This window comes from Cyprinodon variegatus, unplaced genomic scaffold (genome assembly GCF_000732505.1).
Source record: "Cyprinodon variegatus isolate N-32 unplaced genomic scaffold, C_variegatus-1.0 Scaffold397, whole genome shotgun sequence".
NCBI classification, from domain to species: Eukaryota; Metazoa; Chordata; class Actinopteri; order Cyprinodontiformes; family Cyprinodontidae; genus Cyprinodon; species Cyprinodon variegatus.
In genome coordinates this window covers 646,954-671,762 of record NW_015150850.1, presented here as the reverse complement: position 1 = coordinate 671,762, position 24,809 = coordinate 646,954, and the positions used below count along the sequence as shown (strand labels likewise).

At 39.3% G+C, this 24,809-nt stretch overlaps 1 protein-coding gene across 3 annotated transcripts in view; it reads left to right on the top strand.

The window, feature by feature from the left end:
* erbb2ip (erbb2 interacting protein) overlaps positions 1 to 21,571 on the top strand; it is a 57,866-nt gene extending 36,295 nt beyond the window's left edge. Inside the window, exons 7-27 of one of the 3 annotated variants that reach the window (XM_015387534.1) lie at positions 758 to 814; positions 3,783 to 3,846; positions 4,028 to 4,102; positions 4,576 to 4,720; positions 6,158 to 6,230; positions 8,623 to 8,752; positions 8,840 to 8,955; positions 9,135 to 9,204; positions 10,646 to 10,745; positions 11,871 to 11,992; positions 12,663 to 12,836; positions 14,041 to 14,220; positions 14,337 to 14,451; positions 14,541 to 14,724; positions 14,811 to 16,230; positions 17,087 to 17,230; positions 18,251 to 18,307; positions 18,495 to 18,659; positions 20,603 to 20,695; positions 21,015 to 21,089; positions 21,175 to 21,571. In XM_015387534.1, the coding sequence (XP_015243020.1) occupies positions 758 to 814; positions 3,783 to 3,846; positions 4,028 to 4,102; positions 4,576 to 4,720; positions 6,158 to 6,230; positions 8,623 to 8,752; positions 8,840 to 8,955; positions 9,135 to 9,204; positions 10,646 to 10,745; positions 11,871 to 11,992; positions 12,663 to 12,836; positions 14,041 to 14,220; positions 14,337 to 14,451; positions 14,541 to 14,724; positions 14,811 to 16,230; positions 17,087 to 17,230; positions 18,251 to 18,307; positions 18,495 to 18,659; positions 20,603 to 20,695; positions 21,015 to 21,089; positions 21,175 to 21,282 (3,667 nt within the window). In that variant the 3' untranslated portion in view covers positions 21,283 to 21,571. The remainder of the gene's footprint in view (positions 1 to 757; positions 815 to 3,782; positions 3,847 to 4,027; positions 4,103 to 4,575; positions 4,721 to 6,157; positions 6,231 to 8,622; positions 8,753 to 8,839; positions 8,956 to 9,134; positions 9,205 to 10,645; positions 10,746 to 11,870; positions 11,993 to 12,662; positions 12,837 to 14,040; positions 14,221 to 14,336; positions 14,452 to 14,540; positions 14,725 to 14,810; positions 16,231 to 17,086; positions 17,231 to 18,250; positions 18,308 to 18,494; positions 18,660 to 20,602; positions 20,696 to 21,014; positions 21,090 to 21,174) is intronic. The other 2 variants (XM_015387533.1, XM_015387532.1) reach the window with 2 other exon arrangements.
* Positions 21,572 to 24,809: the final 3,238 nt, after the last annotated feature.

Sequence of the window (24,809 nt, the reverse complement as noted above, 5' to 3'; positions counted from 1 at the left end):
CCTCTGTTTTTTAGTATTGACTAAAAAGGAGGATCTATCGGTTAGGGGCTTGTTAAAATCAAGCTACATTATTTGAAAGCAAAATGTTTTTTGTTTATTTATTTTTTTTAACCTTTAGCCTTTTTTTAGCCTATGTATTGAGTCCCACACCATCTGCACGCAAAGAATACCTGTAATTGCAATGGAACATACTTGAGCCACAACATACATATTTACCCTTTAAGAAGTCAGCCATTACAGCTGAGTATTACTGAATTTGTTAGTCAGAAGTTCAAAGTGGCACCCTCCTCGATGCGTTTCTTTCCACAAAGCGTCAGTCGCTGCTCAAGCTTACAGTTCGTATCAAAAACTATAAGTTTGTTTTTAACAAACAAACGGTTTGTTTATTAAAATAAAGGGGATTTTAAGATTGGTCTGACAAAGTATTTGCTGTGGTTTTAGAAAACTGATCAGTAAATATCTAAATGCTGGAAAACACTTGAAAATCTGCAGTGGTCTGAATTAGATCAACCCCTAATAGAAAAACACTGCCATGATACCGTCTACTGTGAAATGTGGGCATTATGTTAAAATAAATAGATTATGAAATGGGCCCAGCCATGTCATCCTTTCATCATGGTAAGTTCGGATGAACTTGAGTCATTTCTGGTTTCTGGTGTTTATTTATTTTTTTAATGCTGCGCTACTTTCTTAAAACAAAGACAAAAATGTTTTATATTTGGACAAAATATGACTAATTCTCTAATTCTCTTCTAAGGTTGACGAAGCTGCAGATACTGGAGTTGAGGGAGAACCAGTTAAAATCTCTGCCAAAGTAGGTTTTCACCTGACAAACTTTTACCTTGTCCCAACCGTTTCATCCGTTGGCCATAAATATCATCCCTGCGTCTCTGTTGTTGCTTTCCCCTTAGAAACCACCCAGCATGTCTCTGTTGTACTTCATCCTGTTTTGTTTTTTTTATTTCCACACCTCTGCCTGTATTGGATTCCACTCTTACATAAAAGGCCCCCTCTACTCGCCACTTGCTGTAACAGGTTTTATAATCCCCAGCTAACTCACCGGGGCAAGGATTATTTCACCATTTTCAGCGGGGGGGAACTGAACGTCTCACAAATATTACAGAAGGCTGTCAGTGCTTTTCACAAATGTTACTTTCCGTTTTACTATTTTCTCTCCATTTCTCTTTCATGCTTCACTTACCGCATCATTTTATGCCCTTCCCATTTCCTCACCGAAGCCGTATTTCCCTACTTTCCCTTAAGTTCTTCCTTCCTCTGGCACAGTTTCCTTTTGTTCTCATCCTCACTGTTGCCGGTGACTGACAGGCCAGCCAGCGCTCACAGTGTTGCACAGTCGGTGCCGCAGCTCAGCTGCAGATCTTCTTTTCTCGCTGTGTTTATGTGACACAGGACAGACCTGTAAGGAGCTGGAGGCCTGACAAAAAGAAAAGGACTAATGATCAAGAACGTTGCCAGAGCAACACTCAAGCATCTCGCAGATGTAAACAATGTGTGCACACACAAAAGGGTGCAGCGGAGGTCTTTTCAGGGTTTTCATATAGAAAGTTCAGCATCGTCTCTCCTCCTTTCTCAAGCACACACAGATTATATGCATGAACTAAACATTTAGCTGCATTTTAAAGAGGGTTCATCGCAGCGTTGGGACATGAGGTGGTAGAGATTTCTTATCACCAGCGATCCCACCGAGCCAGCACAATTTGATCTTACCCCATTTCTAGCTGGATATTGTTTCCAGTTAGAAATGTGAAAGCAGGCTGATACTTTCATTTTACATCGGAGCTAAGAAGTTTAAAGATATATTTGTAATTTGTGCAGTGTGTCTCACATCGCTGCTTTAAGAAAGGAAGACACATCCCATGGGTGGGGGGGGGCTTCAAACTTTCCATCCTACCCTGAATATCAGTCAAGTTCAAACTAATGCCGCTCATTCCACCTCCTGGAAACCTGATCAAATCTGTTCCCAAACATTGCTCTTTGATTTTATTGGCTTAGCTTTCAGTAGATATATTTCCATTTGTGTTGTGAAATGAAATATCCAGTGTTGTGAAATAAAGGGTCATTTGGAGATAAAAATGCATCATGTAAAAATGCCAGGTGTGAAATTTTTCCACCCATTCGGCAAAATCAAGCTAAAATTGTATCTCGACTCAAATGGGTGGTTGATGCTGATGCTATGTCCGTACAGCATCTGTCTGAATGCTTGTTCTGAGCCGGCAGCGCGTGCATGTCTCGCTCTGTCATTCTGTAACAGCCGCAGCTGATCCCGAAGCTTAATTATTGAGAGCAATAACTGCTCTCAGAACATGGCTGCTTCAGAATGGTCTGAACAAACACATCTTTGTGTTTGTTTTTCCCCACACAGGTAAAGGTAAAACACTTCTTCCTTTAGGCAAAAGTGAAATATGTACACATGCCAGGGTGCTTCTACTCTGAAGAATAAAAAGATTTACTTCATTTAATCCAAAGAGGTAATTTAATTGATAAAAATAAACATCAAACATTTTTTTAAATCTATGTATCTATAAATATTTCCATAAATTACAAATGATTATAAAAAGCATTTAATGTTTCCTGGCACCCATTTTGGTCGATTATTGATCTGATCTCTGCGCAGGCCACTCGGTTACCATAAAATATGACAGATTGTGACCCCTGATCAGATTTAGTAAATCATGGAGACATTGCTCCTTGCAACAGTTTATGGAAAGCAGTTTGTGATTTAAACGTCCACCACAGACATGCCTGTTTCCTCAAATCATCTCCATATAAGGTAGATAAAAAACAATGAAGTTAAAATGTTTGAATTGTTGGTAAATTGAAAAAAATATTGGAGCTTGTAGTTTTGCTCAGCGATGCGGTTAGAAATACAAGCCAATAGAGACATTGCATGCATTTTTCTACGTTTTTGTTTTATGGACTATAGTGATTATAGTGATTTTATTGTGCTTTGGGGGAAATGCTGAATTTAATTGCAGGACAGCATTGTTGATGTGCAGAAATCTCAAACTATTCCACTTAGTATTGTAACTTTTGGAGATGTTTTCATTTTTCCAGGTCATATTGTCTTTGTTTAAACATTTGACATTAGAAAGTGTTGCATCAAAGATGTATAGGCCTTTAACAGGCATGGAAGTATATTTTTCTTAATATTTTTAAGGATTATATTTCAATTCACTTGTGAATTTTAATAGGTAATTGAAAGTCACACGTTTAAACCTAGTTAAGAATCTATCATTTCCTGTTTGTAGATGTCTTTTAGTCGTATCATGTCAAAGCAGTGTTCCGTGTATTCAGTGGTTTATCAGTCCGGGTTTTTATCCCAGTATAGGGGAATGGGAGCCTGTGACCTGAACATGTTGAGAACATTCTGGAGCAAGGCTTAGGCCAAGCATAGTCACATTTTCCTTAATTTAAAATGTCACTCCGTCTCATCTGAACAAAAGCTTTAAACATTTCCACATGCAATTAGTCAACGACAGAAGAAATGGACAAAATTCCCCATAAAATCTAAAATATAACTTGTAGAAATGGATGGAAATCCCCAAGTGCTTTTTGTTGTTCTTTTTTTTAACTGTTATTATTGTTTGGCTTGCCGTTGTAAGCATATGTTCTGCATCACTTGCAGTCACAGCTTTTGCTTTTGATTTAATACCAACACATGGACTTGGAGTCGTCATTGCGTGTCTAAAATGAATCTTGTGTGGAATTTTAGACGCTTTTGTGGCTCGATTTATAGTGTACGTCATCTTGTGTGTCAATAGGAGCATGCAGAAGCTCACACAGCTGGAGAGGTTGGACCTGGGGAGTAATGAGTTCACTGAAGTGGTAAGTAGCTGTCAGTCTGTCAATGCCCAGAGCTCTCTACCTCAAGAGGTGACCTGATCTCCCCTTTCCTTAATTAGTTGTTTCTTCTTCTCTCTGCTATTTTGGTGCATAGTTAGCTCTGATATTTTGCAGTTTATGTAACAATTTAGAATCTCTAATGTTTATTTTTTTACATGTGCAGCCTGAGGTGTTGGAGCACCTATCTGGACTCAAGGAGCTTTGGATGGATGGAAACAAACTCACTTTTCTTCCTGGGGTAAGGTTTTAAGCATTCCTTTAAAGTATAATTTGTCTATTTTCTGGTTTCAGTGGTCTGAAAATTTGTAGCATGTCCTTTTAAATAAACCATTTTCCCAAATGTATAGATGCCCAGGGTTCATTTTATGCAGTTCTTAGTTTCTATCCAAATGCACTGCTTGCTGTAAGTGGGTCAGAGCATTAGTTCTGCTGGCAGCATTTCAGCAGCATCAGCTGTAATCACAGACTAGCCTTTTATTAGCAATGAAGTTTGTCGAGCATATAAAACTCAAGGACTGGCAGCTCATCTTTCAGTATATGTGAAATGTTTGTTTTTTTATTTAAAAAAATGAATGGATGAGATCCATGCAAGAATCTGGCTTCCTCCTCCAATGTGCTTTGCGGCTCAAATAATGTTTAATTTCTATGACATAGTTTTCTTCCTTTGTGATCTTTTATTGATTTCATGCATGTCGGCTCCCGTCTGTCCAGATGCTGGGGACTCTAAAACAGCTGGCGTATCTGGATGTGTCAAAGAACAACTTGGAAATGGTGGATGAAAAGATCTCTGGCTGTGAGAACCTGCAGGACCTCCTGCTCTCAAACAATGCCCTCACGCAGCTGCCCGGCTCCATCGGTGAGGATTACGGTTCATTTACACCTTATTCGAAACAAAAAGTCTTTTATAAAACACTTCACGTCTTTTCTCAACTGTTGAGTTCTTATCTGGGTCAGTTTTCAAGACCTCCTGTGTGGTTTCACTGCATATAAACCCCACAAACCTCTTTATTTGCAACGTTATGAATTTTCTACAACCTGCTCTATTTCTGTTACTATTATTTGCTGAATAAGAAATCATATTTAAACGCCTGAATAAAATCTTAAAACCAGTTTGGAAAATGTGTAATTTGCACAGTTGGATCTTTAAAAAGGTTTAAGTGGAGAGTCTGATCAACAGGCTGAAGCTTTTAACTTAAAGGTATAGTGATTTATTTATATATATATATATATATATATATATATATATATATATATATATATATAATATAGAACTCTTTTAACTTACTGTTCGGACAGATGCTTTCTGACAGATGCTCTCCTCTTCCACTGCAAGGTGCCTGTGCCCCGTCTTTGTAATTGGTCCGCTTTGACAGCAAATCCCATAATGCTTGGCGAAAAGAGCTCTTCACACAAAGCATTCTGGGATATATCTGCCTCTTCTCAGGCCTTTCTATTTTTTCTCATACACTTCCTAGATACTTTTTCTGGAAGGTTTCACTTTTTTATTTTTTGAAAGTGCGCATGCGCAGAAAAATATGGGTAACTGGGGATGAGCACGTATCACCATAATTGATAATGAGGAGGGCCACCTATTTAGATGAGTCACCTGGAAATAATAGATCATCCTCTATACCCTTAAAGAGGCTTTTTTTTTTTTTTTTTGATCAAACGTTTAAGACCACAGCCTTGAAAAGTCAGAATCTGTGCAAGAACTGTGGATCTAATGTATATACTGTTTAATATTTTTATTAGAAATGGTAAACCAAACATATAAACCAATCTCTGATATACTGGATGTCAAACTGTGCCCCTCTGTGCTAAATATCCTGTAAGGAAGGGAAAAAAAAGTCACTTTTTTGTTAAGTTGGAAGGTCACAGGGCTGGCCTACTCATAAAGGCATGGATGGCTCATGTAATGGATCAAGATATAGAGCAGCAGGCGTATCTCTAAATTAAAGATTTCTGGAATATGTCGGATCAGGAATCCAACTCCTTCAACTATATTATCTCAAATCAACTGGAAAAAATATATTCTTTTGATTGAAAAGAGACTAATAACAGTTGGCTTTTTTTGTCCCGGGATAACACAAGTTAGGACAGGGCTCATAAACTCGTAGGAGCTGAGTTCTCCTAAACATAACACTGTATTGATGTCGGTATTAGTGAATGTAATTAGCTGCTCTAATTGAGCCTTCACTTTGTGGTTCAACAGCAAGTGATAATCAATAACCACCCTGGATTGTTATTTTCTTTCTCATCCAATTGCTCTTGTTTTTTTTCCTTCTGTTTGAAGGCTCCTTCAAGAAGCTGACGGCGCTGAAGGTGGATGAAAACCAGCTGATGTATTTGCCAGACTCCATTGGAGGGTGAGCATTACAGCGCTAGTTTTATGATGATCAGTGGAATAAACCACCATTTCAAGGGGATTACTGTGCTTTTTCCATCATCGGGTTACTCATTAGATCAAGTGTATGCATAAGTCCGACATTCCCATAGGACATAGGAATTCTCCTTGGTTTCCTCTGTAACTGTTCTTGCTTTGTGGACTAAATCCCTTAAAGCAAACATTGTGGGTCTCTGGGAGCGGCAGACAGTTCAGAGGAGGAGATGGTATGAACTCCACAGACCCGTTGCTTCTCCATCCTCAGCTACTGTGATGCAGATCTTGTTCCCAGCAGACAGATACATGTAACAGGTGACAGCTGCCCCTCTATCTACTCCAATCACTGTGGTCTCACACAGAGATTAAAAATTAAGATGTAATCTTTTTTGTTTGTTTTTCTCACTCCAATCCCATATCTATGAAAGAACTACATCTACATTAAATGCCAAATACAGCTGTGGTCCTCCCCCCCATTTTACTGTTTCCAAACACTGTCAATGATCCCATATGTCAGAATGTAGCTCCTTGTGTGCTTTGACACAGATTATGGGACAAATCCTATGGTTTAGCTTAATCTCCTAGAAGCCTTTTTTTTTTTTCTATACTTTGTTTTATTTGATGCCCTCCCTTTGCCTTGTAATTTTTTTGGCCAAAGATCTGTTATCTGTTGAAAACCTATTTCAAGCACCGCTTGTTTAATTTTCTTTAGTAATTTAACCTATGATTGAAGGAAATGGGAAATGTTATATTTATATACAGCTACCTTGCAAGAGCTGTCATCTCTTATATTCGACCCCTCTGAGTCAATACTTTGAAGTGGGGTTGCAGATATCAATTATTTTAGTTATTGGACGGTCCATCTACTATTTCTTCTATTAATCCAAAAAACAAAACTTTTAGTAAATTAACATTCTGCATGTTGGAAAATGTCAGTGCTCACAACATTGCAATACAAAAAATTAGCCCTATAAAGATTATTTTGCAATTTACTTGGTCAACTACTTTTTCGATTAGTGATTAGGTAGAAAATGGTTCTTAATAGGAGAGATTTTGTTTATTTATTTTACATAATTTGAAAACTCATGTAGTTGTGAAAGTGCATTCTCCGGATAAATCTTAAAATAACAAATTGGCAGTTATGTCAATAATCTATTAATCTTGATAAATTCTTTCATCTCTGTTAGTCCATTGCTAAAACTATAGTAGGTCATCTAGAGACTGATTTATTTTTATTTTTTTTTTGCCAGATTCGTCTTTGCTAAATATCTCAGGTCAGATAAAATAAAGGGAGCTTATAATGACTGTTTTAGACTTGCAACAGATTCAGGCTTTGACTAGGCCATTCTAAAACATGAATATGTATCAATGTATGCAGCTATATAAGCTAAGACCAGCTTCCTTATCTCTGATGCAGAACACTTTCCCAAAAGCATAGGACTGCTTACCCCATATTTGACTGTAGGAATAACACATTTCAGCTGAAGGTGGTAGGTTTCTGCTACTTGGGGCCGAAAAGCTACACTTTGGTCTTAATGTTATTATTTATTTTATAAATTCATAAAATGTCTTTATTTCTTTATTTTTCCTTAATATCCTAGTCGTTGTGTTTTATTATTATTTGCACTGGCCTCAAGAGTTTCTAATTGTGTATTTCCTTGTGCTTTTTTGTGCAATAACAATTCAAATAATTCTGATTCCAATTCTTCCTACATGAGGACCTTATTTCATACGAATGTTTTTTTCCTGTGTGCCTATGAGAGGATTTTTACATCTTTAACAGTTACTTCCTTTTAGCTAATTTTCCATACAGGCCACATGTGTAGCATCCATGACTAATTGTTCCATTTCCAGATTCTCCTTCATGAGCTGTTAATATCAGACGGTCCTCAAGAGACGATAGCGGAGATGAGGGCCGGAGCTCTGTGGGCTGAACATTGTTTTATAACCTTTCCCTGCTGTTAACTTCTATACAACGTTATCTCTGATCCAGCTGTTGTGTTACTGGGTCCTCGTGATGCTGTTTGCTCACTAATGTTCTTAAGAAAACCTCTGTGACCTTAAAGTAACACCTGAGACTGATTTAGATACAGAAGTACAAATTACTAAACAAAATTATCTGGAAAAAAGAGAAAATACAAATTAATTTAACACCTTTAAGAATTATATTTATGTCCGTTTTACTTTGACCTTTAGTGCATCTGTTGAATCACATGCAGCCCTAATAAGCTACATTCAGCTTGTGGTTGTGGAGTAGAAATAAAGTGATCAAAAGATGAAGAGTTCTGTCACTTTTGCAATGAGCTGCATATTTATTTGATTTACACATGTGCTGTAAAAGCTCCTTGGTTAAATATCCTCTGGTGTCACACTTTTAGCCTGGCGTGTATCGACGAGCTGGACTGCAGTTTCAACGAGATCGAAGCCCTGCCCTCCTCCATCGGCCAGTGCGTCAGCATTCGCACTTTTGCTGCTGATCACAACTTTCTCTCCCAGCTTCCCCCTGAGGTGAGCATGTCTATCGGTTCATGAATATCTGTCAGCCAGGTTTGGCGGCTCATTGCTCACAGGGTCTCTGGTTTCTCTACTTTGCAGTTGGGCAACTGGAAGTCAGCAACTGTGCTGTTTCTACATTCCAACAAGCTGGAGTCCTTGCCTGAGGAGATGGGCGACATGCAGAGGCTCAAAGTCATCAATCTGAGCAACAACAAGTGAGTCTTTACTGACCTTGATGATTTATAAGAGTTTAAGGGTCGAAAGGTGGATCATTCTTCATCTGGAGTCTTATGACCTTTGTCTAACATGAAATCTTGCAGAAAACACTTGGTCTTCAGGTAAATAGTGGATTTCTGGACTTAGATGAGCTTTTTGTTTTTATTTTCTACTACAGGTTAAAGAATCTTCCCTACAGTTTCACCAAACTCAGTGAGATGACTGCCATGTGGCTCTCTGAAAACCAGGTAGGACGAATGCTAAAGTTTATCTGAAGAGAAATCTAAATTGTAAGATGCTTCCTGTGACAAGAAGTGAAATAAAAATAACCCTGGCTATAAAACAAAGTGTCTCAAAGGTAAACATTTGAATTGCATGAAACCACTTCCTGGACATTTGATCCAAACATGTCAGATGGCAGTGCAGGTCAGCTGCAAGTGACACCCAAAACTCCCGTCTGTCGAGTGTAGCAGGATGCTAATGGATGTTAGAGAATGAGATCCTTATCCTGAATGTTTAACGAACATGGAGAAGGAAATCTCTACTGAAGCCTCAGTGTTTGCCGTGTTTATCTGAACGACACTGGACCGGTTTCTGAGATAAGACTACAGCAGTCAGCTAGAGGCAAATAAGATAAAGATAGAAGGCTTCTCCCCACTTGGTCCTGATAAAATGCAACTCTACACACATTATAAAGCAGCTTGGAGTCCTTCATGTTTTTAAATGCCTGGGTCTTTTCATATAAAACAGCCAATCCTTTTGTATGCAGAGACATGCCAATGTTAGAGAAGACTCTGCAGTACACTACTGAATTTGTGTTGGGTTGGTCTGGCTTATAAATATTTACACATTACAGTCTGCCTCCCACAAGATCCTTGAATAAATTATTCATGGCAATTCATCTCTGGGGCTGGGTATTCTAAGGCTCTGTTAAACTACCTTGACAAATCTTCCCTGGGAGCCTGCAGACATTTTCAAAAGGCTGCACCAAAGCACAGAATCAGCTGTTAGAATTACAGGTCCTAATAACTATGCGGCGATAAAACATTTAAAGCAGCAGCATCAGAGAGAAAGTTGTCAGGAAAAGGCCCCCAGAAGTTCTTAAGAATTTCCTTGTCAAAACACATCAGAGGTGAGGAAATTTAAACTCGCACAGATTAAACAGTAGGCAAACAAGTTCAGCAAACAGTTGCCTTGGTGATTAAAGCCTAACATGTTTACAGACCTGCTGCAGAATTGGGTGTGGTATTAAAAAAAAAATAATAATAATTTTCCTGAATTTTGTTTTAAACTTAGACAAACTTCATTGTCAAGCTGTGTATACAAAAGTGAATTTTAGTGAATTTCTCCGCTGTGAGATCAATAAAGCTCATCTAATCTAAATGACAATAAAGTTGGTCTAAATCTTAGAAAAAGCAAAACAAACGTTTTACATAAACGTCAGAAGAAAAATTATTACCAATGCTTTATGCGAGTTAATGAAAGTAAGTAAATAATCATTGAATTTGCTATGGCTCATTTTTCTGTTCTGGCTTCATTAACTTACGAAATGCTTGTTTTATCACCTCATCCATATTCTGCATGCTGCCAATGAAAGGACCTCATTTCACTATTTTTTTCCTAATTTGATAAGTTTTTGGTCAGTTGTTGCTTACCTCAGATTTATGACCGTCTTTCTGTCTCCCACAGTCAAAGCCCCTGATCCCTCTTCAAAAAGAGGAGGATCCAGAGACTCACAAAACTGTGCTGACCAACTATATGTTTCCCCAGCAAACCAGGACAGAGGACTGTGAGTAAAACAACATAATGTATATTACAACTCGTAAAAAAAAAAGTGCATTCCTAGACTATTCGGTTAAATATATGTTACACATTGCACATCCAGACTAAAGCTACCATGTATGTTTTTAACAAACTTCTGGGTGACCTACAAAGATCCCTGACTGCATGTTTAATAAGAGTTTGTTACATGAGGCTGCAGGGGAAACCCGAGCAGTTGTCCATCTGTTGCTTTGCTTCTGGTTTCCATCACAGCAGATAGCCAGCGCTGACCCCATTGCATCTCAGCTTTTGAGTAATTAGAGGTTGGGAATCTACTCACTAAAGCTCCTCCGATAGTCAGAGGTCAAAGCTTTCTGTTCTCTATTTCCTGTATAGCGTTTGCATGCGCATAATACAGCTCGGCCTTTTTGGTTTGCTGCTGGTCTATTATTAGTGACCAATCCAGAGCAATGATGGTGGTTTACAACTTGTTATGATAAGGAGAACACGCAAACAATGACTCAGATTATCCACATTGTGATGAAGGCAACTTCAGTCTTTGATGAAGCTCTATCTTAGCTGAAGGAAATCAAATTAGATCACCTCTGTGAAAAATTCATCTACATGTGTTGCTAAACTGTGGTGAACGTTGTTTTGACGCAGGAAACCACACAGGCTGATTTTCCTTCAAGTTTTTTGATGCAGCTGTGAAAGACCTGGTTGCGTCTGTCTGCATGCTCAGAGGTCACATTATTAGGGACATGAAGATGCAGCTTTTATTTCTGACCAGAAGCTGCAGCAGCAAAACACAGTTTAGGATGATTTGATAGTGACCACTGGCTCTGGCACCTTTAATTATAGTGACCATGTTGTATTTAAATAAGTCACATTTTAAGACTGCATGCAGCATTTTTTTATTTTAAGAAAAACTATTTTTATAAATAAACTTCATTTAGGGGAATTCTTATTAGAAGGAAATATAACATGTATAAAAAAAAAAAAATCTATGCTGTTAGTTCTAATCAGTTGGTCAGATGCTGTTGTAGTGCCATCTGGTGGCTAAAATCAACACTTGAATCTGAATTAAAGTAAGAAAAAAAAAAAACCCAAAAGAAAACGAATAATCGGCTTTGTGACCTCTGTTACATTCCAGACATCCCCAACTCTGACTCTGAGAGCTTCAACCCGGCCCTGTGGGAGGAGCAACGCAAGCAGCGAGCTCAGGTGGCCTTTGAGTGCGACGAGGACAAGGATGAGAGAGAGGCACCCCCGAGGGTTAGTGACGCACATTTGTTTCATTCATTACGAGCGAAATGCATTAGATACTGGGAATCAATTTGATGGAGGGAAGTGTAGCTGCTGCCCAGATGAACCTAATCTGGAATGTCCCTCCTCAGGTCCAGGGACTTTCACAGACTTTCCCCATCAGTCAATGAAAGAATCAGGAACCAAAACCTTTCAGGCGTTGTGTTTCTGATCAAACCAAAGCCTATGTCGATGATGTACATTTAAACTCTCCGGTCGAGGCACCCCTTAGCATGAGTAGAACATGTAAATTTTTGCTTTACATATTGCTGTTTAAGTACCATCATTTAATAATAGCTTCTATCTGTTGCTTAGCAGGGAACTGTTTAACAGAAATCGACAAATGAGAAGCAGAAGCCATTTGGTTTCCCACAGAGTATTGCAGCTTTTTTGAAAGATGCTGTCCTGCCATTTAAGTTGATTGTTGCTGAAATATACTACTCCTGTCAGCTGTATCGGCTTTCATTGTTTAACTGTCCTCTGATTGACTTCCTGCATCCAGACCAACAACCCCAGTCTGGAGAGGAAGAGATTTAGAGAAATAACAGTCGAAATGTGGCCTTATTGTATCACAAAGGAACAGCAAAGTCATATTAAGCTAAGAAATTGAATGTAAAGATGTGTGTTTGCATTCCTCCAGGAGGGAAACCTGAAACGATACCCCACCCCTTACCCAGACGAGCTGAAGAACATGGTAAAAACAGCCCAGTCCGTGGCTCACAGGCTGAGGGAGGATGAAACCAGCGACGAGTCTGGGAAAGAGTCCAAACCGGTTGAGAGGAACCACATCGGAGTGCAGGATGTGGGAGTTAAGGTCAGCTTTGGTAAAAGTGAATGGAAATAAGTCAGTCGCTTTCATTTTAGAGGATTTTACATCATAATTATTATTTTTTTTCTTTACATGGCAGACCAACAGAAGGTAGTTTGTGGTTGTTTAAATGGGTTCGGATTCCTGTTTTTCAATTTATTTTGAAATAATCTGAAAAGGGAAGTTTGCTTTTATCCTTCTTTATCCTGATCTACTTAATTAAATCACCTCCAGGCTGTGGGGATTTGAAGCAGGGTCACCCTTTAAAACAAAAACAAAACCTACCGAGTTCTATAATACACAAATCAGCCTCCAAAGCTACAATTTGCCACAAGACTCTCAGAGGGAGGCATTTAGAACAAATGTGTACAACTAGACTCCCATGGGCTGAATATTCAGGATTTTTCTGCCCATATCATGTCCATGTTTTTTAATTTGCTTGTGCAAACAGATACTTTAATTATGTACTTAAACAAGCACAGATCAGGCCTAATAGATGAAATGCTTTGAGCAGTTTTATTGATTGCTACGGCAGTGGAACAAACTAATTTATTCTTTTAAGAATTAATCATTTTTAATGTGTTTCCATCTTTCCATACTGGAGTCCATTTGTTTAATCATACTGATCATGCATGTTCCAAACAGCTGCATTGTGGTTTTACCTTTAATAAACATGACAAAATAATTAAACGATAAGAAATGGCAGCAGAACTGATGGGTTTGACATCCCTAGTTGATGAGGCTCCCTACTCAGATGAGACCAGTAATAAACCTTTAACTCTCGATATAAATAACTATGTTTAATGTAAACTACCACTTTAAACACTCCCTCCCCATCTTGGAACATGGTGGTGTCAGCATCATGCTCCGGGGAGGCTATTCTTTAGCAGCAAGAGGTGATAGAAAGATTTGTTGAGCTAATCTGGCTCTTAAATAGTTCAATTGAAGCATATTCTAGTATTATTGGCCTAGTCAAAGTTCAGATCCACATCCAACCCAATACAAAAGCAGATTTTTTTTTCTTCATAATTCTGCTCCACTCTGTTGGTTGATCACATTAAGTTCCCAATAAAATGCATGTTTTGGGGTTCCAACATGACTAAATGTGGATATTTGAAAGACCTGTGAATATCATTCCAAGCCATGTTATATTTTGCACATATGCAAATGAAAACTATAAATTTGTAACAGACAACTTGTTGTTTTAAAGGTGATTGAGGCCCCACGTCCCAACGGTGTAGCATCAGACATTGAAGCTCCAGTATCTTCAACCTATACCCAAAATCCTCCTGCAGACGAATCTAAAGAGTCTTCACAGCCCATCAGCTCGCAGAGCATCCCCGCCAAGTCTACAGAGACTTCAATGATGAACCATGAGGACACACTAGAGGTGGTCACCATATTACTAAGTTCTTCCCTTTTTAAAAAAAAAATAATAAAGAGAAGTACAGCATGTAAGCAGTAAAGAAACTGTTTTTTTTTAAGAAGTCCTTTCTTCTTCTTTAGGACACGGAGGAGTTATCAGAGGAAGAAGAGATGAAGATTGCAGAGATGAGGCCGCCTCTTATTGAGATTTCCATCAATCAGCCTAAAGTAGTGACTCTAAGTAAGGATAAAAAAGGTAAATCCAAACTCATTTGGTATCATTTCTGATTTTTAGAGGAAATTTGGCTTTTTTTAATAAATAAAATAATGTTTCTTAATTAAAAGATGATGGGAAAGATGCTGATTCTTTACTGGATGACACAGTGGCCAACAGTAACCAAAACAACAGTAACTGTTCGTCCCCATCGCGCATGTCCGACTCTGTGTCTTTGACCACCGACAGCAGTCAGGACAACTCCCTCTGCACGCCTGAGAGGGAGTCCAAGGTGCCCTTCCTTCCCAAAACTAGGTAAGCAGAATCCTTTCAAAGCTTTATCCTCCTGCTGCTTCCATACAATCTGATTGTGCTTCTCTTCTGGCAACAATTATTTCCAGACAAGACGACGAGAATATGAACCAACCGAAAGACACCACCCCTCTACTCCATAACGGTAACGGCTCCGAACCGTCCCTTCAGGCCCTCCTGAAAACCCAGCAGACCCCACCAAACTATGACCTGTCCATGGAAAACAGAATGGCTTTCATCGAGAACGGAATGGGAGACGCCTACACCAACTGGGACCAGATCAACATGAACGTGACCAAGCTGCCAGCGTACCACGGCGCCGAGTTAAAATCGAAGAATGGTTCTGTTGAGCAGAGTTACGACAACGTGGATCACTTGCAGAATGGGAATCAGCAGGGAGGGGAATGCATCAATAGTCTTGTGAACAGAAGCAGAGGGATGGAGACATCTGCGTCGACTGGCGTAGCCGCCAGCAGCGACATGTCTCTGTCCCGCAGCACGGAGGAGCTGTCCCCAGAAAAAAGATGTCCTCCCACCCAGGTGATGAAATCTCACAGCATCAGCAATATGGAAACGGGCAACTTGAAGCTGTACTCCTTCGATGGGGATGATGATGCCGCAGTGGTAGCTAGGATGACTGGGACCGGCCAGGGGCCCGGAGCCCAAGGCCAGAACATTGTTAGAAGCAAGTCGGCCAGTCAGTTACTCAATGACCAGAATCTCTTGGTCTACCCTGGCTCCTCTTCATCTTCCTCAGACTTGTTGTCTTCTTCTAAGCCCCCTGTTAGCTCAAGCAGATACCCGGGTATGAGCATGGGAGCCCCGCCCCCTCAGTATAATATACAGTACGCGAGCAGCGCCATGCCTAAAGATGCCCCCTGGCCTCAGAGGGGGCCCATGGCACCGGACCACCAAGGCTACCTCCCACCTCATCCACACTCGCTTGCTAACACCAATTACTCAAACCGTAACCAGGCCCCTCCTTATAATCTACAGCCCCAGCAGAGGGGGGGCCCTCTGGCCCCTATGGGAGACTGGACCAAGGAGAGGCTCCACTCTACCGGCGGGCAGCCCAGAAGCAACACTCTGCAGCGGCAAAGCAGCTCGGCCTCCTCAGTCTCCATCGCCGACCCGAGGCGCATCCAGATGCCAGAGGGGGAGTACATGACTTACAGGGACATTCACACCCTCGCCAGGGGGCCCCTGGCAATGAGCCAGGCCATGCAGAGGCCTTTCTCTGCTCGCACTTACAGCATTGATGCACCCGGAGCTTCCAGGCCTGTGGGTACCAGGCCTCAGCCCCACGAGCTTCCAGAAAGGACCATGTCTGTTAGCGATTTCAGCTACCAGCAAGGCAGCCCCAGCAAGCGGCCCAACGCCAGAGTGAAGTCCGAGCACTCGCTTCTGGACGGACCGGGTCAGGTGTCAGGAGGGATGGGACCGGGGCGGGTGCCAACCGACTGGCGGGACCAAGTGATGCGGCATATCGAGGCAAAGAAGATGGAGAAGGTAAGGAGTGCTGGCATTATCTGCTTTTGTGGCTGCCAAAATGTTCCACTCTCTTTTTCTCTTCTTTATTGGATAATTAGGTTTGGATGTGTTGATTATGCTGTGTGTCTTCTTCTTACATGCCATGAATGTCTTAACACTTCAGATTTGTGCTTTTTAAAGTCATTTTATGCCAGAAATGGGGTCTAGAGTGATCTGAGTTTTCACTAACTCAACAGAGAATAGTAAAGAAGTGCTGCTCCTCCCCCACGTGTTGCTGCACAAGAGGTACTTAGAAACTACCTCTAAATATATTGTGGGTTTTTTACAATTAGAAAACTTTTTAAAAATATATGTAAAGATAGGTTTGATATTCCTATGCCTGAATTAAATCAATCCTGTTAGTTTTTTCTATGCAAATTCTGTAAATATATTTTTTCTCCCAGTTATCATCCGGTTTACACCTCTACATCTTTACTCTGCACTAAAGACAATTTTCCTGCAGCATCCTTTTTTTACACATGCATATATATATAATATATATATATTATTTTTTTAATTTTTTTTTTTTGTTTCCAGTTATTAAATACAAAACCAGAACGTTTCACACTTTTAGAGGTTCAAATGTGGAGCCATTACTGTTAAATGAAAGCATTTTTTGTATAATGGAGCTTAACAGATAGGAGTAGGTGTTCACCAGCAGCTACTAACCCATCTATAGAACTCTGATTCACTGCATGCTGGTCTTCACTGTATTTCTGTCTGTCTTCCCTTTTTTTTTTTTTTTTTTTTTTTTTTTTTGGGGGGGGTTCTCTCATTCATTTGGTGGATTGCATGCCGACCTCTGACATGCCGGCTGCTGCTTCCTTGTCGTCAGAATGTGCTGTCTCGCTCCTATAATTTCAATACCTCTCCGCTGAGCTGGTCACAGTACGGCAGCTGTAGGGATATGCATGCCAGCCAAGGAGGCCTGGTGATTAGCGGCTCTGAGCGACAGCCCTACGGAGCCCTGAGCTTCCGTGTGAGTACTCCGGACTTGTAGTTAACCCCTGCAGCTCCTACTAAGCCAGCGCCTCCGGCTTCTGCTAGTTTCACATCGTTTTTGAGAGTAGAGGAAATATCCGCTTCCCTGTTTGGCAGATGTTGAGATGTGATCAGAGTCTCAGAGGCAGTTTTTCATTTTTATTTTTTTAAATATGAGCTTAGCTTTTCTCAACATCTGATTTCCCATCACTAAAACTAATGCCTGGTGCTTGATTTTAGAGGGACATGTGGAAGATTTCCAGTTTCCTGTTGGTTGTGATCATTGTAGGAAAAGCTGTTTAACAGGGGCTGTGTTTGTGTGTTATATAGCCCAAACCGCTATAAACCAAGAATCCAATCACAAACCTTAATAATGTTTAAGCCATTTTTTAAGCCACCTTGTTTTCATCTGACATAGAACAGCCCCTTTTAAACATGCTGTGACTTTTAACATCATAAAAACCATCCCAGTGTTCCTCACCACAAATAAACCCTGCTGTGATTGCGAAGGCTGTCTCATACGTACAGTTTTCTCCTTTAACCTCACATTCAAGGCTTACGTTTGCTCATTCATCGTCTTCATTCACACTTTTGATCACATCAGCCCGACTTCATAATACCCTACCCGCTGTTTGGGGTTAAACATGTCTTGCTGAGAGGTAAGATGGTTCAATAGGCGTGATTTTGACGTAGATGTGGGAATTAGACTGTAGATGGAGAATTTTACTTCTGATCTTTCAGTGTTTGTTGTGCGACCTCTTCCTTTCCTCTGAACTTAAACTACTTCCTGCTCACCTCTTGAATTGAATCAAAATGGCAGAATCTTTGCTTTTTAAGAACTGATGTGTTTTATCCTGTCCCTCTCTGCTAAATCCAGACCTTGCTATTGTTTGGTGTCAATATTAAACAAATATAACCCCATCATCCCTTCAGTGTTTTACATTTTGATTGAAGAGTTATAGAAGATGTTTGATCTGCTTCATTTCAGAGAAATGATTATCTAAATGTTCCTTTTTAGGATGATGTTTTTGTCCCACAAGGACCACAGAGCTACTCCATGGATCCTCACAGAAAAGTAGGTGTAACCCATGGAGAATCTGAATATTTCTAGATATCTAGATTTTATTTCAGGGGGTTTCAGAGTGAAAGAAGGGGCACTTTTTAAATAGATTTTTGTAAAAAGATCAGTCATGAGCTAAACCTGTAAAAAGTGAGTCTAAATCAGCAGCTGGGTCTTCTGTTTGCCACGTCTCTGTTGCTAGGTGCCTTTGATGAATGGTCAGATGGGCCCTTCCGTTCGTCCTCAGATCCCGATGTCGTCGATGGCTCGTCACCCTTCCAGAGAGCAGCTCATTGACTATCTGATGCTCAAAGTCTCCCAGCAGCCTCATGGGCCTCGTGTTCCTCACGACACGCTACAGCAAGAGGTGTGGACTCATTTTCTTTTGCAACACTAAGCTAATCTTTCCTTGTAGGTCATGAAATCTGGGTCCTGCTGTATAATCCCTTTAAACGGTGCACACTCAGGCCTCCTAAGCTTGTTCTTGTGCAACTTCCTGCTTTCTTTCTGCACCTACAATTATATATGTCTGGTTCTGTGTATCTTGGTAGATTTTTTTGATATATTTTCTCTTGGGTTTCATTGCAAACATAGAGCTAAGATAGTAGTTAATCCAGGATGATAGTGGAAACCAAACACTTTTGTATAAATAAATAAAAAATGTCTGTCATTTGCTGCTGTTTTGACAAGAAAATATCGTAATCCCCAAACATTAAGCAAGCTAATAGTGCCAAATTGATTATTGTATAGATCTATATGGCAAATAATACATAAAAAGCCCTCAGTTTGTAACAAGTTGTTAAAAGCATACGGTAGGCATGAGGAAGAAGGTGCACTGGTCAGATCTAACTAAAACTGAACTCATTGGTCTACATGCTAAGGAACATGTAACTTTTACTATAATTTTCCAGCATATAAATATAAAAAAATTTATCTCTAACAAATCTTACACCTTTGCTTTTCAAAGTTACTCTTTCACATGGAGTGTTTTTTTTTTTTTTTTTTTAACCTCACTAAAAGACATTTATATATATCCAGCATTTGATGCTGCAGGTACTTGTGCCGTATTAAGACTAAGCGACTTTATTTCCCTGATTCTGACACTTCGGTTTAGGGCCGAGTGTTTCTGCACCTCAGTTCAACTTGAATAAATGTGGAAGCTGTGATATTTCACTTTTTTTGGCAAGAAGAACAATTGATTTTATTTAGTTAGTGAGTTTCATCATAGAAATCAGTTCTGTTAAGACGGTTAAGACGAAGTAGAGAGAGAGAGCATAAAAAGGGTTAGGGCCGTCTCCGTTTTCACTGAAGAAGGTGCACTACGGATTTAGAGGAATGTAATTCCTTACAAATACGGGGCTGTCATCCCATTAGGTGGAGTTTAATCATGCCAGCTCTACGGATAGAACTGGTTCCTATTGAATCTCGGTGCCCAACTCTACCCATCATCCCTTAGCAGGGATAGGAAACTGGTCAAAGGTGATGAAAACGTAGAAAGAGATGAACACAGGAGGATGACAGATGAAAAAACTAATTTGGATCAGAGGTCTATCCACCAACAGAGCAATAATCCTAAACATAGAGCCAGGGCTATAATTTATATGACTGTTTAGAACCAACTTTGTTCATTTGTTAGATTGGCTTGAAACCCAAACCTGCAACTAACAGAATGAGCTTTAGTTATTGTAGGGAAAAAAAAGAACTGGTAAATGTTTTAGTCTAGTTAATATCAAATGTGCTACATTCAGTGTCGCATCAAAAACAGTGAAATACATGAAAGTTTGTGGTTGTAAATTCAAAAAATGTTTTTAAAAAAAGTTCAAGGAGTAGAAATACTTTGACTTTTATTTCATTAAAAATGTAAACTTTGAAATGATGAGATTATATTTTAGTGTAGATAATGGTTGCAGGAATCTGGGCCAGAAAATATCAGATTTTTGTTTTTTTTTCTTTAATGTTCTGCATTTACCATAACTTTTTTTCTCAAAAGATCTGATGCCATATTTTCCCTTTTCTATAAACTGAAGGATTTTCTTCATTTGCTGCTTCCTCGTTTTAATTGCTCTTTGAAGGCTTCACATTTCTGGTATTTTTTTCAGAATTTCCCATCAGGAGGGATTGTTTTTGTTTTTTAACATTTTAACTACTTCCTCCAACATAAACCTCTTTCCGTACGCTAAGCTTACCTTCATAAAACAACCTTCTATTTACAAAGCATTTGATTTTGTTTTCAAATAAATGGAGAAATGTGTAACCGACGGTGAATGAAGTGAAACAATGGCTTATCAAAAATGTGTTGGTTTGTTTCAGATGCGTGTGAAAGTAGAGAAGAATCCAGAGCTGGGTTTCAGTATATCAGGAGGAGTGGGAGGCCGGGGGAACCCCTTCCGTCCAGATGATAATGTAAGCTTACATCTTTTACTTTCTTTCTTTTTACTTTGATTCTTTTCCCCCTTGAATGTCTGGAAAGGTTTGGCAGATCTGAATAAGTTAAAAATGGAAAACGGTATGGAAACTATTAATATGTTAGAGAACGAGCCCTCCATCTGCCCACATGCTACTATCCATCCATCCATGCGTCAATCAGTGGATTTCTATCTCTGAAAAAAGAGCTCTGGGACTAAAAATCTGCAATTATATGGTACTTAGAAATAAAAAAGACTCTGGTATAGCAGTGGGAAAGAAAACTGGATTAAATATCTTTAATTTTGTTTCTATTTAGGGCATTTTTGTGACTCGAGTTCAGCCTGAGGGGCCAGCATTCAAAGTTCTTCAACCTGGAGATAAAATAATTCAGGTATTTTGGAGAAAAAATGGTAATTAGTATCACACATGTGCTGTTGATATAAGTTGCAGAAAACTTTGTTTCTTTATGTCCACAGGCGAATGGATATAGCTTTGTCAATATCGATCATGGGAATGCCGTGTCCCTGCTGAAGACATTTCCTACCACTGTGGATTTAATTATCGTAAGAGAAATGCAAGCATAGACTCGGCTGAATCTGTCCTACTGCAGAACGACGCGGCACATGGAAGAAGAACACAGAGATTCATGGTGACTTGTCATATTTTTAGACATATAAGAGACTGGTCTGCCGACACCTATTGGGACTATTTCTAGCTGAGATCCTCTGAGGTCTTTTGTCGCTTCGATGAAATGGAGAAAACCACTGAATGTAGTGGATCTTAGTGAGACAGCATCAAACACATGCAAGTACGTGTCCTCACAAGGCCGCCACTGTGGTATACATACATATATATATTTTTATAGTAAAAAAAGCTGAAGATTTGATGGAAACTCTGTGGTCTCTGTATAGATCAGCTTTCAGTTGGTTTGTTTTTTAAAGTAAACAACTTATCAACCACTTGGGGTGTGGAGGCGACCACTAGGGGGCAGGGCTCCCACTCTTCTCTTCTGTCCAAACCTTTTATTTTGTTTTTATTTTTTTAATTTAGCAATTTTATTTCCCAGTTGCCAGGCAACATTATCAAAAGGGACTGTGTTACGTGCTTCTCATGGGGAGACGGATGTTGATCAAGGAGGCGTTGGTCTCTGTTTTTATCAGAAGATCAAAGAGCAAACCAGAGGGAATCATTCAGCCCCGGCTTCCATGAACCTGTGAAGATCCACCAGCACACGGACACCTCACTCCTGTTCTGGATAACCAGACCTGTGCCATCCAAGAGATTCATCCCAGCTCATCAGATGTTTTTAGAAATCCAGGTGCTCCTACAACAGGACAAGGAAACGGGATGGGATTCCTCATTTTTTTGGGAGAGTAAGTGGGTCCTGGTATCATAATAAACAACTTGTTTGGGAGAAGGACCAAAACAGAGCCAATAAGCACATTTAGTTCAGGCAGGAGGATTTAAAGGTGCTAGGGGTAGACAAGCTAGCTTTTCCAGTGGTTTGGATGAAAATATGTCAAGGTTATTTTAATCAACCAAAGCGAGCATTAAAAGAAACGGAGGGTAAAAGCAGAACTCAGAAAGCTGTGGGATTTCATCTTTTAGGTCCTAGGAACCTAGGCAGCCATCTAACTTTTTTCTGTAAACCATGATTGCCTTTTGTGTCTTTTTTTTTCCCCCCACCACCCCGATGAAGCAGTATTTTTTTTTATCACTGTACAGAGAACAGATATGGGAGACACAAACTGTCAAGTGCCATAGACCTTGAACTGTTGGAACAAGGGGAGGACGTGCAACCGCCCCAGGAACCCAAGCAATACCCACTTTCACAACCCTTTGAATACATTTGCACCACAATGGCTTCAAAGCAATATTTTAAAGCCTTTATTTTCATTCACAGCATCGTTTTTAAAACTAAACACAAGCTTTTAGTACTCCTATGATTTTACATTTTTTTTTTTTTATATTGTGAAATCTTTTTTTTTAAATAATGAAATGGCACAGAAATTATGTGTGTGGATGTGTGTGTGTGTGTGGCATTGCTCCCAAAAAAATGTGCAACAGTTTTTCTCACTTTGGCTGAGACATTTTACTGATTTTCAAGTACTCGATGTCTCGCCATTTTTGTTGTCTTAAATTTTTCCATTTCCACTCTAGATGGAGCTGATCTAGTAATTCTCTAAACACTTGTTAAAGGATTGTGTGAAATAAGTGTGATCAATGTTTTTAGTCGGTTGCCTTTCAGATGGAACCATGAGACGTGTTTCCATTAACCAGTGGAAACTATAAAATACATTCATTGTTCACTTAATTCCATTTAATATAAATATAGAAACATCCTCCACTTGTTGTCAGTAGGATATTATCTATAGTCCAGCTGGATATTTGAATTTTATGCTATATGCATTGGCAGCCAAATAGAAATGCAGTTGCTAAATGTTAAGTCCTCAAATTAAAGAAACAGTCGCTCTATTTCTTAGATCTGTCCTAAATGAAACTGACCATTAGTTCCAATGCTTGATCTGAAATTGTTTTTTATCTACAAGAAAATTAGATTTTTCTTGGTTTGTATTGTATTTTGATGAAATCATTGATTGTATTTGTTTAAAAAATTGCTTTGTTTTGAGATTAATTTCTTGGGTTATGGTCACTTTATAATTTCTTTGAAAAAAAGTTGTCTATTTTAGACAATCTAGAGTTGAAAACCAATCTTTTCGCTGTTTTTCATCCATGTTTTTTTGTTTTGTTTTTTTTCGCTCCCACCTTTATATTTATTTAGCAGACTTACATGGAGTTTTAGACCTTACTAATCTAACTGTAAATATGAAAAAAAAAAAAATCTGTGACTTGCGATTGTAAAACCAGCAATAAATTGCAATGCAGAAGCTCCCATTTAAATGTATAGCTAGTATTTCTAATGTTTCTCTGGAAACGGTCACAGTGAGATGATTGATATGCATTTATCCAACATTCCAGATTTTTGTACATAATTTCCTGTTTCATTTACCTGTGGGACAATAAACTAATGCTGTTTAACAGTGACGCTCTTGTTCTTCTGTTATCTGAAAAAAAACGGAATAACTCATTAAATAGCACAATGTATCTGAATGTCATATACTCATTTAAATTCTGTCTTTCAAAATGTGCTTTTATCACCAGGAAGGTGCAAACAACGTGGAGTTTAATGAAGACATTTTGGTATAACTTAACTGAAAATGATCGCCGTAAGACTTTTCTTGTTAATATTTAAATGTTTCTACAGAAATATGAAGATTTTTTTGGGATTTGTGCAAATAATATTGCTATCAGCCTGGGAGGGAAAGAAAAAAAAATTCTGTGGCGGCTGGTTTCTGTAAATGAAGCTCTTTAGCACTGAGTCTAAACGGTTTATGTTCAGGATGTGTGGGACACTCCTTGGTTATCCTGGCGGTGTGCTTTGGGTCATTGTTATGTTGGAAGACCCAGCCACCACCCATCTACAATGCTCTAACTGAGGGAAGGAGGTTGTTCCCCAAAATCTTGCAATACATGGGAGAATGAGTCATGTTTAGCTTCTTCCATTTTCTAATGACAAACAGTGAACCTTTTTTTTCACCCAGCTGCTTGGCAATTTCGCTGTAGCCCTTTCCAGCCTTGGGGAGGTGTACATTTGTCTCTAGTGTCTTTGGACAACTCTTTGGTCTTTGCCATGTTAGTACTTGGATTCTGGACAGGTGTCTTTATGCAGTTAACAACCTCAAAGGAGTGAATCTAATGTAGGATAATAAATGGACATGAGGTGGACAGAACAGGCACACTTACAGGTCGTTGAGGGTCAGAAATCTATCTGATAAGTGTTCAAATACTTATTTTCAGTTGCATCACAAATTGGGAATTTCTTGATTTTGTTTTTAGATTATGTCTCTCACAGTGGACATGCACCTATGATGACAATTTCAGACCTCCACGATTTCTAAGTGGGAGAACTTGCACAAAAAAAAAAGCAGTGTGTTCAAATACTTATTTTCAGTTGCATCAAACATTGGGGATTTCTGGATTTTGTTTTTAGATTACGTCTCTCACAGTGGACATGCATCTATGATGACAATTTCAGACCTCCATGATTTCT